The sequence below is a fragment of the Chiloscyllium punctatum genome, chromosome 4 (assembly GCF_047496795.1).
Source record: "Chiloscyllium punctatum isolate Juve2018m chromosome 4, sChiPun1.3, whole genome shotgun sequence".
Taxonomy (NCBI): Eukaryota; Metazoa; Chordata; class Chondrichthyes; order Orectolobiformes; family Hemiscylliidae; genus Chiloscyllium; species Chiloscyllium punctatum.
In genome coordinates this window covers 51,052,740-51,069,643 of record NC_092742.1, presented here as the reverse complement: position 1 = coordinate 51,069,643, position 16,904 = coordinate 51,052,740, and the positions used below count along the sequence as shown (strand labels likewise).

The following is a 16,904-nucleotide window of genomic DNA, read 5'->3' as shown; positions in this document are numbered from 1 at the left end:
GGAAAGAGCTTTTCTTTATGATAAAACTGTTTGCTGGTATACTGTCTCTATAAAATGCACCACTTTCTGCATTATTCTTAAAGCATGACAGAATGGTGAATGTTGATGTTTTCGTTTATTGCACTATTAGGTGAAATGCACTACCGCATGTGTGACCCTCTTGTTCTATGCCATTTTCTCATTTGCATGTTTACACCTTGCCTTAAAGTAAAGGCCATGACTGTTCTTTAATATATCTAAATATATAGCTAAGATGGCAAATATTTCAAATGTACCAATTTTAATTTCAACTTTTCTATTTTTTCACGTTTTTGTCAATATGTACGCATCTACATCACTCCATGATTTTAATGTCCTTTCCCATTGCAAACTTGCAACACATCTTGGGGGGCATTTAATCAGATATACCAATTATGTCCATGGTAAGAAAGGCATGGACAGCATTCCAGGGGAACAAAGCAAGCAAACCTGCATGGGATTGATTGTGGGTACTTAGATGTGGTTGTGAGCTGGGGAGGTTGGCCTTGTTCAAAGGCATTCCACCTGATTAAGAGATCCAGTATTAGAGATGGAGTCATCACCAAAGATAAGGACATGGATAATGGTAAGATGAGGGAGAGATATGTTGATAATCAGGGGCATGTTGATATTCAGAAGGAGGACATGTTGGGTTTCTAGAAAAACATTAAGGTAGATAAGATCCTAGGGTCTGATGGGAACTATCATAGAATAGTGAAGGAGGCAAGGGGGAAGGTTGCTTGAGCCTTGAAGTAGATTTTCGGATCCTCTTTCGCCACAGACAAGGTCCAAAAGACTGGAGAACAGCCAGTGTTATTCCGTCCTTTCGGAAGGGCAACAGGGTTAATCCAGGAAATTATAGGCCAGTGAGCTTTACATCAGTGTTAGGGAAATTGTTGGAGAAGAGTCTTAGGGTCCAAATTTACTCACATTTGAAGAAGAATGGACTTATTAGGTATAGTCAGCATGGCTTTATGCGGTGAAGATCTTGTCTCACAAACTTGATTGAGTTTTTTGAAGAAGTAATGAAGATGATTGAGGTTAGGGCAGCGGATGTTGTCTAGTTGGACTTGACTCAAGCATTTGACAAGGTCCATCATGGTAGTGCTGGGATCTCTGTTTTTTGTAAGATGTTTAAATGATTTGGATGAAAATGTAGGTGGTCTGATTCATAAGTTTTCAGATAACACAAAAATTGGTGGAGTTGTATATAGTGTGGAAGTTTATCAAAGGTACAGCAGAATATAGATCTTTTGGAAGGTTGGGCGGAGAAATGGCAGATGCAGTTTAATCCGGACAAGTGTGAGGTGATGTATTTTGGGAGGCCAAATGCAAGAAGAAAGTACACAGTAAATGGCAAAACATTTAGGAACATTGATGTACAGAGGGTTCTTGGGGTACAAGTCCATATCCCCCTGAAAGTAGCAACACAAGTGAATCGAATGTAAAGAAGGCTGTTAGCACGTCTTGCAGCTCTCTAAAATTTGATTTAAGTCACATTTGGAGTATTGTATGCAGTTTTGTTCACCACACTATAGGAAGAATGAGGAGCTTTGGAGAGGGTGCAAAAGAGGTTTACCAAGATGAAGCATAGATTGAAGTGTAATAGGAAGTGGTGGATGCGGGTACAATTACAATGTTTAAAAGACATTTGTATGGATACATGAATAGGAAAGGTTTGGAGGGATATGGGCCAGAACCAAGCAGGTGGGACTAGTTTGAGACAGGTGGGACTAGTTTGGGATTATCTTCAGCATGGACTGGTTGGACCGAAGGGCCTCTTTCTGTGCTGTATGACTCTATATCTCTATATAAAATTATGAGTGACATGGATAGAGTGGATATTCAGAATCTTTTTCCTGAGGGGATAGTTGAATGTGAGGGGAAAAGTTTAGGGGTGGTTTGCAAGGAAGGTTTTTTTATGCAGAGGTTGCTAAGTACCTGGAATGTGCTGCCACAGAGGGTAGTAAAAGCAGAGATGATAGCATTGGTTAAGAGGCACGTAAACAGTAATGTGATCAAGCAGGGAATAAAGGGATATATACGTGTGCAGGCAGATGGGGTTTGTTCAGAATGGCATCACGGTTTGTACAGACATGGTGGGCCAAACGGCCTGTTCCCTGTGCTGTACTGTTACATGTTTTATGTAGTTCCACTGCGCTTTCCTTTTCCCTAGCCTTTTCTCCCCCTTTTTTAAAGTATATTTTAAATCATCTTTTGTAAGTTATGATTGAATGTACTTCCATTGAAGTAGCACATTTCAGATATGAAAAGCTTGCTATGTAAATAAATTTCTCCTTAACGCCTCTCTGGAACTTTTGTTAATCATCTTTATGATGTGCCCTCAAGTTGCCAACCCTCCTGTCAGTGGAAATGTTCCTCCTTTTCTGATCTATAAAAATTCTTCATAATTTCAAGTACCCCTTTTAAATAGAGTTATAGAGTTAAACATCATGGAAAATGGACCCTTCAGTTTAACTCGTCCACACCAACTAGACATCCCACTCTGACCTAGTCCCATTTAGCTCATGCCTTAGTTTTTTCTGTTCCAAGGATGACAACCCCAGCTTCATTGCCTCCCGACAAAACTGAAATTTATTATGCCAGGTATCAGTCCAGCAAATCACCTCTGTTCCCCTTCCAAAGCATTGATACCAAATTCATGGCAACTATTTTAGGAAGGGTATAAAACTCCAGCTAAAGTTGAATTTACAAACATTGAGCATAAACATCCTTTTTTTTTCCAGTTCCTGTATGTTTCTTTCAGCCTGTGTTTCCTTTCTTTCTTTTCCTACCTTGACAAAATTAAACTCAACAGTATTTCAGCTTTTACTCTTTATTCTGCAGTGGTGAATCTGAAGAACCCACTGATTCAAATGACATCTTAAAAGATCAAAAGGCCACGTTGAGGGAGAAAAAAGGGGTTTATCATGAGAAAATCATAGAATTGAATGAAGCACGACAGGAATTAAAGTAAGTTACTGTAAAGTCTAGTAGACGTCCCCAAATGTCTAACTTAGTTGAAATCATGGCCACAAAATTTAATATGTTCCATGATTTTTAAAAAAAATCTTTCATAGGATGTGGACATGGTTGGCAAAGCCAGCATTTGTTGCCCATTCCTATTGCCCTTGAATTAAGTGGCTTACCAAGCCTTTCAGAGGGCAGTTAAGAGTCAAGCATATCAATACAGGTCAAAAGTTACATAAAGGCCAGACCAGATAAAGATAAAGATGGGAGATTTCCTTCTCTAAAGAACATTAGTGAACCAGATGGGTTTTTAATGATATTCAATAATAATTTCATGACTGAAACCAAAAAATGCTGGAAATCAGGTCAGGCAACATCCATTGAGAGGGAGCAAGCTTACATTTCAATCTAGGAGAAAGTGAGGACTGTAGATGCTGGAGACCAGAGTTGAAAAATGTGGTGCTGGAAAAACACAGCAGGCCAGGCAGCATCCAAGGAGCAGGAGAATCGGGCATAAGCCCTTCGTCAGGAATGAGGCTGGTGTGCCAAGCGGGCTGAGATAAAAGGTAGGGGGGAGGGAATTTGGGGGAGGGGCGCTGGGAATATGATAGGTGGAAGGAGATGAGGGTGAGGGTGATAGGCCAGAGAGGGGATGGGGGCGGAGAGGTCAGGAAGAAGATTGAAGGTCAAGAGGGCAGTGCTGAATCCGGGGATTGGGACTGAGATAAGGTGTGGGGAGGGGAAATGAGGAAGCTAAAGAAATCTACATTCATCCCGTGTGGTTGGAGGATTCCTAGGCGGAAGATGAGGCGCTCTTCCTCCAGGCGTCGTGTGGTCAGGGTCTGGCGATGAAGGAAGCCAAGGACCTGCATGTCCTTGGCAGAGTGGGAGAGGGAATTAAAGTGTTCAGCTATGGGGCGGTTGGGTTGGTTGTTGCGGGTGTCCCAGAGGTGTTCCCTGAAATGTTCCGCAAGTAGGCAGCCTGTCTCCCCAATGTAGAGGAGACCACATCGGGTGCTGCAGATACATTAAATGATGTGTGTGGAGATGCAGTTGAATTTGCGATGGACATGGAAGGATCCTTGGGGCCTTGGAGGGAGGTGTGGGCGCAAGTTTTGCACTTCTTGCAGTTGCAGGGGAAAGTGCCGGGAGTGGAGGTTGGGTTGGTGGGGGGTATGGACCTGATAAGGGAGCCACGGAGGCAGTGGTCTCTATGGAACGCTGATAGGGTGGGGAGGGAAATATATCCCTGGTGGTGGGGTCTGTGTGGAGGTGGCGGAAATGACGGAGGATGATACAATGTATCCGGAGGTTGGTGAGGTGGAAGGTGAGGACCAATGGGATTCTGTCCTGGTGATGATTGGAGGGGCAGGGTGGAGGTGCAGGAAGTGGAGGAGATGCGGTGAAAAGCATCGTCGAACCTCCAACCACAGGGGATGAATGTAGATTTCTCCAGCTCCCTCATTTCCCCTCCCCCCACCTTATCTCAGTCCCAACCCCCCGGATTCAGCACCGCCCTCTTGACTTGCAATCTTCTTCCCTACCTCTCCGCCCCTACCCCCTCTCCGGCCTATCACCTTCACCCTCACCCTCACCTCCTTCCACCTATCGTATTCCCAGCACCCCTCCCCCAAATTCCATCCCCCCAACCTTTTATCTCAGCCTGCTTGGCACACCAGCCTCATTCCTGAAGAAGGACTTATGCCTGAAACGTTGATTCTCCTGCTCCTTCGTTGCTGCCTGGCCTGCTGTGTTTTTCCAGCACCACATTTTTCAACTACATTTCAATCTAGATGACTCTTCATCAGAGCTGATGTGAAGTGGATGATGCACCATTTTATGCAATAGTGGGAGAGGGAAGTTGAAGTGAGGGGGAGAAAGGATGTCAGATTAAGTAATCGGAATGTGAGAATGACAGTACGATGGCGTGTCAACTGCTAGACTGGAAAGAACAGTCCCATTTGGAGTGGGAAGAGGGGAGAGAAGATGGAGAATTAGTAACAAGTAAAGCTGAAAAGAATGGGAGGAATTGGGAGTGGGTTCACAATCAAAGGGGTTGAACTCAATATTGAGTCCAGAAGGCTGTAAAGTGCCTCATCTGAAGACTCCTCCAGTTTGCATTGTGATTCGCTGGAACATTGCAGCATGGTCACCATTACAGGCAGTAACATTCAATTCCAGAATGGTCATTTGAATTTAAATGCTTCAACTATTCAGGTTGTCGTTTTTAGTGCCATTAGAATAATTTAAAAAGGTAATTTATTAATTAGCATTTATTTGACTGTTTTAGAATATTTTTAAACTTTGTTTTGTAGTTTTTACTTGTTGCGTTTTCTTGCTCATACAAACATACAATATATGAAGAAACTTCTCCTTAATTATTGCTATATAGATATACACAGCCTAAGAAGTAGCAACAACATGTCGAAATAAACTATGACATTACACTTGGTTTTGTACCTAATGATGGCAATAGTGGAGTGTTATGAAAGTGTTATGATTGACTAGGACATCCTGTTTTAAGAAAGGAAAAACTACGTCTTCATGAATGACACAGAAATCACTTGTAGCTTCAGGTTCAATGATGGACAACTCATTCACAGGAAATCTCAGCCATGGCTTCCATTCTAATGGATAACCCCAGCAGTGGATTCTAAAGTCATTGCTGCAGTCTCAGAGTTGATTCTCAGTGATCCCACCCAAAATAGTGGTTTCCCAATTTACTGCTTCTTCCTGGGACTAGAGTGAGTACATTGCCAGTAGGCTTAAGGAAGCGATATTAAAGACTTTGAAGTCACCCAGTCAAGGAAGGAGTCTTGCAGCAGTCTCCTCTTGTTTCAGTTCAAGTTTAATACAACCTGCTGAAAGCCATCCTCAGGGTTGCTGAAGCACTTACAGAAATGTGTTCCTTCTCAGAGAGAAGGAACTCTCCGTGCATTGTAAATAACCTCCCATGGAAGTGCATTCTGGTTGGGAAAATTTGTGGCATCAAGCAGAAGTCCTACCCCATTGCAACACCATTCTGAACCTCAGCCATGCTGTCTTGAATTAAATGTAAACTACATCAACAAGATAGCACGATGCACAGACATCGTACCAGGACATGATGTCAGCAAACACAACTTGGTCAATCATGCAAGGTCCTCCTCACTAACAACTGGCATGGGATCCCACCATGGGAAAACTGTGCTAAGGTTAGTCAAATAACAATCTGATGTAGTCACATTCACAAAATCGTGATTAAGCCCTCAAACATATCCACTGGTTTTGTCATGTTCATCGTCAAACGATGTCAAGCAGCATTATTATTCAACGTTTTTTGTTGAAACTATAGCTAGGGTTTTAAACATATAGCACAAATAGAAAATCAGTGTATAAAATTGCAGACTTTGTTGGTAATATGATAAGTGTATTCTACTCTATCTATCTTCTGTTTGCCAGGTGAGTTAGTGAGGCTAAGGTTTAAGGTACAATATTAAAAGGCTGAATCTTTACAGGCAACAAGTGGAGATTTTGCAGGATGACAAAATAACTGCTCAGAGAATTATAGAACTTCTAAACAACCAGGCAAGTTATTATACCTTTCAAATATTTAAGTTTAATTATCCATTAATTGTTTAGTATTAAATGCATAAGTTGAGATGTTTCAGTAGCCATGGAACACTGATTTGGAAATTAGTTTGCAAATGACCAGTTTGCACCACATGTGTTTCACATCAGGTAGAATCTTGTGATGGGGTCTCAGGTTCATATCTTTCAAAAAGAAATATATGCCTAGTAATACATTCAAATCAGCAGTTGGGAGGCGATTAAGGGACCATTCTATGGAAATGGAAACAGTGCAAACAAAGACTTTCCAGCCAGTCAACAGCCAACAGTTCTTTTGAACAACAGCACCACTTTGGAGGCAGTAACTGCTGCTGAAACAACATCCATTGAGTTAGGGTTAATAATCATAGACTGAGGCTGTAGAGGAGTCGACAGCAAGAGTAACGCTGGCTCCCAGTGGACCCAAAACCCCCATTCCTCAATTCCTGATTGCAGGCCCTCTTACAGGCATTATGTACCTCTAAACAAAGGATTCTCACTTGGAGTCATCAAACAATACATATCAGGGTTTCCTTTACTTGTATGTTGCATAGCGTACTCCCAGCAAGCTGCTACAATATACCAACAGTGGCAGATTGAGGCTGTTTAAGAGGCCATTGATCTGACCCTTTAGGGCCTTAAGTAGAAGGGAGGGCAGAAATTACTATCCATGGATTTTTTTCACCACAGATACTAATTGGTTTGGAGACAGGAAGGCAATGGGGTTCCCCCCGTTTCCCGCCCCCCCCCCCCAACCCCGGTCAGTCTTTCACCTGACAAAGTTCCCACCGCCATAACCAACAAACCTCCTTCACAGAAGAGCATAAGTTTTTGCCAACTGTTATTATCACGGATTCAGTTGTCTAACTATTAAGGGAATGCTGGGGATCTGAGAAAAATGTTGTATTATGTTTTTGAATGCCCAAAAAGAGCATTCCCACTTCTCCTGAGCCTGGAATATTAAAATTGAAAATGTCCGGTTTAATTTTGACTGCTACACAGTGAAACCTCCTGTGGACCGCGCCCCCATCACCCCCCCCCCCCCCCCCACCCCTCCCCGGTCTGTTACCATCATTTTAAAAAAAAACACCTCATCCCCACTAATTCACCTGCCACTGAAATAGTGTAGAAGTTGGACAATATCCCAGCTTTCCTGACCAGACAGCTACAGTCTGGCGTCCAGGATGGATATAATGGCTTGGGGGTGGGTGCTGCACACATTCAATAGACTGACACCAGGACTAAAGCTGTTGAATTACGAGGTCAAACTGCAAAGACCAGGATTCTAGTCCCTTGAGTCTATAAGATTAAAGGCTTTTTATTTCTGTGTTCTGCAGCCTTTGTCACTCTTTGTAAGTTGTTTCAAACAACTTTGCAACCAGAAAGCTGGGATAAATCATAATGGTTTGCCATATTTCCACTAAAGAAAGAACAAATTTGCATTTATATCATGCCCTGCAGAGGTTCAGTGCCTCTGAAAGCACTTAAAAGTCAGTGAAGCCCTTTTGAAACCTGTCATTTTTATGTTGTAAGAGAGCTTAGGCAAGGACAAATTTCTCACTACTTTAATGTATTTTAATAAACATTCAGGCATTTTGATGGGGTTGTGAAGTAATCAGCTGATACAGATTTTATTTGAAAAGACATCCTGCAGCCAAGAGAGAAAATAAATCAGCATCATTGTGTTTATACATAATATGCTAACACTGAACTAGCAAGGAAATATAGTCCACAATGTTCATAATCGTCAAATTAAATTCAATGTGTAAGAAGATATTAATCTATTGTTCTGTTGTCACTGAGTTTACTCTGAAGATGATGACACTCCATATCAGGACCATATGTTGGTAATTTGTTGGTAATTATAAATAATTAATTATTAATGTTTATTAATTATAAATAATTCTAATTCCAAATGATTAAAGCACTGTGCAGCAGGAACATTTGCAGTTTCCTTTATCTGAGACATGTGTAAGTAGTAATAATTTGACGAAATGATGGTTCCTGCAACTCTGAAAATCCTTTTGTTCCAAATGGTGCCATAAAACAGATGGCAGAGCTGAGAGCCCAGAACAAAAAGCTAGATGCAGAGAATGAAGATCTTTGCCACAAAAACTCAAAGAATCAAGCTGATGTACTGGAATTGAAGCAGCGGTTGGCTGAACTAATTCGCCAGAAGGAGAAAAGGGCTGGGAACCTAGAGAAAGAACGTGAACAAGAAAAGATGCACATAATGCAAGAAATTGAAAATGGCCATGTAAGATTAAATTCTTCATTGTTAGCTTTAATCTTCTATTTCTTATGATCATTAAAATGTTTCCATTTCATTGAACAATGTGAAATTCAGCAGAGAACTTGTGCCTTTAGTGGATCACCTCATTCCCCATTCAGAAATATCTACACAATATTCTCTGCCTATTTTCATGTGGCACGTTGAGGCTGCAGGCTGGTGTGAAACAGAATACCCTACTCTGCCTCCTGACCTGGCTAATTCAATTGCAGGGAATGAATTTTAAGGATTCATGGTTCGTGGGTTCTCACAATTGTGAACCATATTCTTGATGAGGGAACCTTTTGAAAAGTAATTTCTAAACATCTCACCACCACCACCACCCCTGGCTCCTTATACTCTCCATATCGACCGATATGCATCTATTCACCTTAATGGCCCTTCACATCCTTCTTGCCAATAATGGGCCTCCAACCTAACTCGACACAAACACCTCACTCATGTTTTGTATTGATGATGCCCAATTCCACTTATTTCAGGTTGATTAAATTAGTGAAATCTCCTATCTGAGTGAGAAAGTTGTGGGCTCACGTCTGACTAAAAATGGAGGCACTTCAGTCTAAATATTTCAGTGCAACATTGAATAATCATCTTCTGGGTGAAATGTTAAAACAAGGCTCTGTCAGCTCCCTCAGTTGGACATAAAGCTTCCTATGATACTGTACTAAAGATCAAAGGAATTGTTCAAGGTGTTCTGGCCAATTTGTATGTCTCAATCAGTGACACAGAAAAGTCTAGTCATCACATTGATATCTGTGAGAGCTTGCTCTATACAAATTTGTTGCTGTATTTCTTACATACAATAGTAATTTTTGTCTTATTCACTCGTGGGATGTGGGCATCGCTGACTAGCCAGTATTTATTGCCCATTCCTAGTTGAGAAGGTGGAGAATTGTTTAGTTGTTCCTCACCATTCACGACTGGATGTGGCATGACTACACATCTTAGATCTGATCCATTGGTTTTGGGATTGCTTAGCTCTGTCTATCACTTGCTACTTATGATGTTTGGCATGTAAGAAGTCCAGTTTGGTAACTTCAGCAGGTTCACATCTCATTTTTAGGCATTCTCCTGGCATCCCCTCCTGCACTCTCCATTGAACCAGAATTGATTGCTTGGGATCACTTGATGGTATTGGTTGAGTGGGGATAAGCCAGGCCATGGGGCTGCAAATTCTGCTGGAGTACTATTCTGGCCCTGTAGATGGCCTATATTGCATCATGGATGCCCAGTCGTGAGTTGTTAGATCTGTCCAAAGTCTGTTTCATTTAGTCACACAACATGATGGAAATAATTCTCAGTGTGAAGGTGGGACTTCATCTCTATAAGGACTGTGCTGGTTACTCTTACAGATACCATCATGGACAGATGCATCTGCAGCTGGCAGATTGGTAAGGATGAGGTCAAGTATGTTTTCCTGTCTTGTTGGTTCCCTCACCAACTTTTGCAGACCCAGTATCACAGCTATGTCCTTTAGGACCCAACCATCTCAATCACTAATACCATTGTCAAGTTGCTCTTGGTGGTGGACATTGAAATCCCCCACCTAGAGTACATTTTGTTCCTTCTCCATCCTCCAGGTGTTGTTCAACATTGAGAGGAGACTGATTCATCAGCTGAGGAAGCATGGTATGTGATCATCAACAGGAGGTGTCCTTCCCCATATTTAACCTGAAACCATGAGACATCATGGGGTCCAGAATCAATGTTGAGGACTCCCAGGGCAACTCCCCTCTAATTGTATACCGCTGTGCCGCCACCTCTACTGGGTCTGTCCTGCCAGAGGGATAGGACATATCAGGGAAGATGATGCAAGTGGTGAGCAGGGACCTGGTCTTGGGCAGTTCTCCACGTGCCAGCAGCTTGGGGCATTTTCTCAGCCAGTTGAAAAGCTGCAATGTGATGACCTCACCAGATTGTGCTCCCACACTTTCTAACCGTGACATTCCCACTGAGGTGACTACATATGAACAGTTGGTTGGTGCAGAAGGCAGCCTTGCCAATGCTTCCTCTGCAGCCTCAGCATGCTTGTCCTCAGAGGCCAAGGAGGAGGGTCAGGGGGTGCTGGGCATTTCACTGCAGTAATGGTGAAGATGCTGGTGGTAGCTGTAAGACGAGAGGAGAGAAAACATTGTGGCCAGTGGTTACAAGTAGTTTGCCATGAATGACACCAACAGCAAGGTTGTGAGAGTTGTAGAGGAATGAGTAGTAGTACTTACTTGTTGGCGGGACATGGATGGTTTTTGCATCCCCTCAGGACTAGTTCCAGTCTTCTCCTGCAATGGCCAGGATTTGAAGTGCGGAGCCTATTGTCCAGTGCCCCTCAGCCTGTCCTGGCCTGGTACTGCCCCTGTTAATGAATGTCTTCTCCTTGATTGAGAGGTGGGGAGTCATTGAGAGTGGTGAAAATGGCTGGCACAGCTATTAATGCTGCTGGAGGGAGTCGAAAGTTGGTAAGGTGTCCCAAATTAGTAGGCAGCACAAATGCCATGCAAGGTTAGTGCTGTGGTAGCCAGGGTAGGGGATATTGTTGAGTGATTGCAGGGAAGATGTTGTAGGCATCAGTGAAAGTGGTTGAGAGAGATCCTTGGGGGCAGATAGTGCAGTTGCTGAGATAGTGAGTGTGAGATAGTAGAGGGAACAATGTGACACTTGACCTGGTGGAGCAGAAAGAAATTGACTTTCTTGTAGCACTGCAGGCTGTTCCCCTGGATCACGGAGCTAGCGCTGACCTGGATGGCAACCTCGGACCAGGCTGCCAAGGTCTCGTGGTGCAACCTGCTCATGGACAAATGCTGGAAAATGGGATTAGTTTAGTTAAGTGGTTGCTTTTGACTGGTGTGGATGCAATGGGCTGAAGGATCTTTTTCTGTGCTATAGGCCTCTATGACTCTTTGTCAAGATTAGAGTGGTGCTGGAAAAGCACAGCAGGTCAGGTAGCGTCCAAGAAGTAGGAAAATCAACGTTTTGGGCAACTCCTGCCCGAAGTGTTGATTTTCCTGCTCCTCAGATGCTGTCTGACCTGCTGTGCTTTTCCAGCACCACTCTAAGCTTGACAAAGAGTCATAGAGGCCTATAGCACAGAAAAAGATCCTTCAGCCCATTGCATCCACACCAGTCAAAAGCAACCACTTAACTAAACTAATCCCATTTTCCAGCATTTGTCCATAGTCTTATATGCTTTGGCATTGCAATACATCTTAAATATTGTGAGGTTTCTACTTTCACCACTCTTACAGACACTCTCACAGGACCCTCCAGGTCCAAGAATCACAGTGCCATCTTCTTCTTAGACAGCTTTAAAAAATGTCCTTGACAGAGTTGGCCAAGTCCAGTATGCCAGTGCTTCTCTGGGTGCCAAGCTGCCTTTTAAATATGGTGCAAATGTCATGGATGCTTGTCTTTTAATGAGTATCCAGTGAGAAGCAAATTGTTCTGTGAATAGCACGTATACTATCAGGCTAGGATAGACTTGAGGGATACAAAAGGGCAGGGTAGGTTGGGTCAGAGACAGCAAGAAATCTTACTGATCCTCACAGCAGAAACCTCTCCAATAAAAATTTGATGCACTTCGCGAAAAAAAATGTTATTTTAATTTATTCATGGACTGTGGGTATGACTAACATTTATTACCATCACCAAGTGGCATGATGACTTGCTAAGCCATTTAAAAAGGCAGTTAAGAGCCAATTACATGATTGTATGTCAGAAGTTACCTGTTAGCCAGATCAAATACGGATAGCAGATCTCTTTCCCTCAAGGACTTGAGTATACCAGTTGGGTTTTTGCAACAATCCAGTCATTGTTAAGTCATATTTAATAATAATAGTCTTTTTTATTCCAAATTCCAAATTGGATTTCACTTCCCCAAATGCTGTAACATAATTAGAAATCATGTCTTTATGTTATTAGTCAAATAACATAACAATGATGCTACATATGGTACATATTCAAAAGTCTTTCATGCATGTGTAATGAAAGTGATGAATAGATTTGCATTTTGGAATGGATCCACTTTTGTTGAAAAAGTCCTTATACATTTCTCACATTTTCAGTTGTCCAGATACAACAAATTGGAGGATGAAGTCACTGCTCTAAAGCGCATAAATGAAAACTTGACAAGGGAGAAAGAAGCATTGAATGATGAAGTGAACCGGTGCGTTGGCAAGGTATGAAACATTAATGTGGACTGTTCCAGTTAGATTCAGAGCACTGGTTAGTGGCTGCTTACTGTCTTTCAGCTCTTTAGGAATAATTGTTTTACAATGTATTTGTAACTATTCGTCTGTAAATGCTTGCATTCAGATTACCAAAATGAATATCATGGAAATGCAGGCAGAACATTTGAGACAAGAATGGCAGACATCACTGCAAGAAGTCCAAAAGTTATCAAGTCAGCTGATGACATCACAAGAAAAGGTACTGTATGAAAGAGAAGGAAATACAAGGAAAATGCTATTTTTTCTGTTTGTGGATGTGGAGGCCCTGGCTTGACCAGCGTTTATTGTCACTGCTAATTGTCTAGAAGGTAGTTAGGAGTCAGCTACAATACTGTGGGTCTGGAGTCACACACAGAGCAGAGAAGGCAAAGGTGGCACATTTTCTTCCCTAAATGACATTAGCGAATCAGATGGGTTTTTACCACAATCAACAATGGATACATGATTGCGATTAGGCTAGATTTTAATTCCAGTTTTATTCATAATGAGCCATCTCTTCAAATACTTAATTTGCATGTTGCTCCAGAACCAAAAGAATAGGCAGGACTTGTTTTTCAGGTATCTTTCTGTGCTGTAGAGTCAGCTATTACATTTTTTAAAATTAAAATTCATGGTGTACTGTCATCGCTGGCAAGACTAGCATTTATTAACAATCCCCAATTGCCCTTGAGAAGTTGGCAGTGGCCTCCTTACTATAGTCCATGTTGTAAAGGTATATCTGTAGTAATGCTTCATCTAACCTCTCTCTGCCGTGTATGATTCGTTTGTTACGCTACATGACCTCTTTAATATTACTGTGCATGTGTGTATCCTAAGGGTTGTGCCCATCCTGACCCATGCATAGTACATTTTGGCTGCATAATTTAGAGGGTTCATTCTCCCACAGTTCTGCTATGTAGCCAGCTCCAGGATTTTGACTCAGTAACAGTGAAGTCAAGATGGTGTGTGACTTGGAGAGGAAGTTTACAGGAATTGGTGTTCCCATGCACTTGCTGCATTTGTTCTTCTAGTAGAAGTCAAGAATTTGGAAGATGCTAACAAAGAAGCATTGGCAGGTTGCAGCAGTGCATCTTGTATATGATACATACCATGGTACTGTGAGCCAGTGGTGGAGAGAATTAATGTTTAAGTTGGTGGTTTGGATGCCAATCATGCCTGCTATTTTGTGCAAGATTGCATTGGGTTTCTTCAATATACTCACCATTTGTTTACGTGGTTATGATTCCATTATACTTCTGACTTGAAACTCGTGGAAAGGCTTTGTAGTGGCTGGTTAGTCACAGAATGTGTAGCCTCTGAACTTCTCTTACAGCCACTGTATTTTTATGGCAGGCGCAGTTAGATTTATAGTGAACAGAGATCTGCCCAGGTTGTTGATAAAGTGGAATTTAATGATGACAATGCTATTAGCTGTCAAGGGAGATGGTTAGAAATCCCCATCTATAGAGATGGTCATTACCTGCCACTTGTGTGGCACAAAAAAACTTGTCATTTATCAGCCCATCCACACACAGTAGGTGGGTTGACTCATCTCAATCCTCAAACCCATCAGAAAGTAAAAACCGATTTGTGGATGCTGGAGATTAGAAATGAAAACAGAAATTGCTGGAAAGGCTCAGCACGTCTGGCAGAGTCTGTGTACAGAAATCAGAGTTAATGGTTCGGGTTCAGCAAACCTTCTTCAGAAAGTGTCTTGTCTCACCTGCCCACAGTGGAAAACGTTTGGGGTACAATTTTAAGTCAGTTCATGACATTGTTTTCCTTATCATTTATTGAAAATGGTGCTTCAAAGAATGAAATTAGCAGTGTACTGAAAATACTAGGTGAAAACCTCAGCTTGAAAATAAATGTAACAGCAGCCACAAGAAACAGGCCTTTTTTTTTATGAAGAGCCCATTGCAGCTTATACCTATTTTTCTAATCAACCAATGCTATTACACACCTCTGGAGCAGGCGGGATTTGAACCCAGGCTTCCTGATCCAGAAGTAGGGGCACCACCACTCTCCAGGTTATAACCATATTGTGAAAGACATAATTTTTAATGGCTGAATTTAACATTTAAATGTAAACAGGGGACGTTTTATATTTTAGATACAGAGTTTGGAGGAAAGCTCACAAAGTATCAACCTCCAGACAGCAAAATTGAAATCAGACTTCCGTGTAGCTCAACAGGAAAATGAAGCATTAAAGCAGGAAGTTATGTCATTGCACAAACAGCTACAGACCACCAAAGATAAGGTAAAACTCATTAACGTTGCTTGAATTCTTTCTGCCTACAAAATTTTAAAAAGTTTAATGTATGTATAAGTATTTGTGAGTATACTATTTTAATTAATTCTTGGGATGTGGGGATCACTGGCCAGGTCAGCATTTACTGTCCATTTTTAATTGCCCAAAGGGCAGTTAAAAGTCAACCACCTTGCTGTGGGACTTGAGTCATATGTAGGCCAGACCAAGTAAGGTTAACAGATTTCCTACCTGAAAGGACATAATTCATTCTGATTTTTATAACAACCAGTGGTTCCTGTTAGAGCTCCATGTGGTTTAGTGTAAATGTACAGTGACAACATCAGTTATTTACTTCCACCCTCTCCAATTCTCAGTCCAAATACTGATGCTTGCTGTAATTGGGTGCATCGCAGTGCCAGCTGCTAAGTGACATGTAGTTAAATGTAACTTCTTTAGCACTAAACGTACACCATAAATATCAATGGGAACATTACACCTGAGCACAATCCTCTTCTCCTGCAATGTGCACATATGTTCATATGAATGCATTCTCTCCCATCCACCCATCCACTTTTTTCTTAAGTGAGCAGTAGATACCTGAGGTGCCTCATGCTACTAAATCATGTACACTTCAGAAATTATTGTGATATATGCGAAAGTGGTAGGGGGAGGGTCTCTTTCAAAACAATCAAGAAGAAATATATTTCAGATGACTTAACTGTGTGTTTCCTTTCTGTGACTTGCAGAATCAGATGCTAGAGCTGACTTTGCACTCTGCAGATTTTGAGCATCAGCAGAAAAGGTTTTACCAGAATGACCTGGCTCGGCTGGTGGAAGAGGAACAGAAATTACTACGGCAGGAAAATGAGAGGCTGCAGAAAGAAGGACAGCAAATAAAAGGGGAGCTTCAGCAGGCCAGGGAGAAGGTAACTGAGAAAATAAACCAATAAGTTTCTGAATCTTGACTGTCGTTACAGGCCTAGATTTTCTTCAAGGAGTTTGGTCCCACCTTTGGGACCAGAAATATGTTGAGATTCCTCTCAACAGGGGAGACATTGGAGTAACAGCAAGTATGGCTAGTAATCCTAAAGTCCATGCTGATATTCTGGGGACACAAATTCAAATCCCACAAAAGCAACTAGAGCAATGAATTTAATTAATTAATTTTTAAAAAGATCTGAAATTGAAAGCCAGCCTTAGTAGTATGATCATGAAACAATGATCAGCTTTGTAAAGATCCATTCAGTTCACGAATTTTCCTAAGAGTGTCTAACATCTTTACCTGGTCTACATAAGCCTACATATGACTGTGGACCTAGACGACTGTAGCTCTTAAATGCTGTTAAGAAAAATTTGGGGTGAGCAACAAATGCTAAACATTGCCATTGACATCCACATTCAATGAACAATTTTTCAAAAATAACAACCTTCTGGCTTTCATAGCGATTACAAAATTCCTTTTTATTTCAGCCAAGTCTCCCATCTTGGCTTGGTGTTAATTTCATTTTTTTTAAGTACTCCCTTCCCTATAGCTTGCCTTGGAATATTTTTGATTTTGAAGATCTGGTATATATTTGACATACTACTG

The 16,904-nt window shown here is 41.6% G+C and overlaps 1 protein-coding gene across 4 annotated transcripts in view; it reads left to right on the top strand.

The window, feature by feature from the left end:
• The window catches only part of nin (ninein (GSK3B interacting protein)), a 193,682-nt gene that overhangs the window by 159,730 nt on the left and 17,048 nt on the right, over positions 1–16,904 (top strand). For 3 of the 4 annotated variants that reach the window (XR_011960443.1, XM_072568685.1, XM_072568687.1), the window contains exons 18-24: positions 2,866–2,991; positions 6,486–6,555; positions 8,627–8,833; positions 12,922–13,035; positions 13,172–13,285; positions 15,179–15,325; positions 16,063–16,242. Coding sequence is in view for 3 of the 4 variants with exons in the window: in XM_072568685.1 (XP_072424786.1) it covers positions 2,866–2,991; positions 6,486–6,555; positions 8,627–8,833; positions 12,922–13,035; positions 13,172–13,285; positions 15,179–15,325; positions 16,063–16,242 (958 nt within the window). In the remaining variant the exon portion in view is untranslated. The remainder of the gene's footprint in view (positions 1–2,865; positions 2,992–6,485; positions 6,556–8,626; positions 8,834–12,921; positions 13,036–13,171; positions 13,286–15,178; positions 15,326–16,062; positions 16,243–16,904) is intronic. The other variant, XM_072568686.1, reaches the window with a different exon arrangement.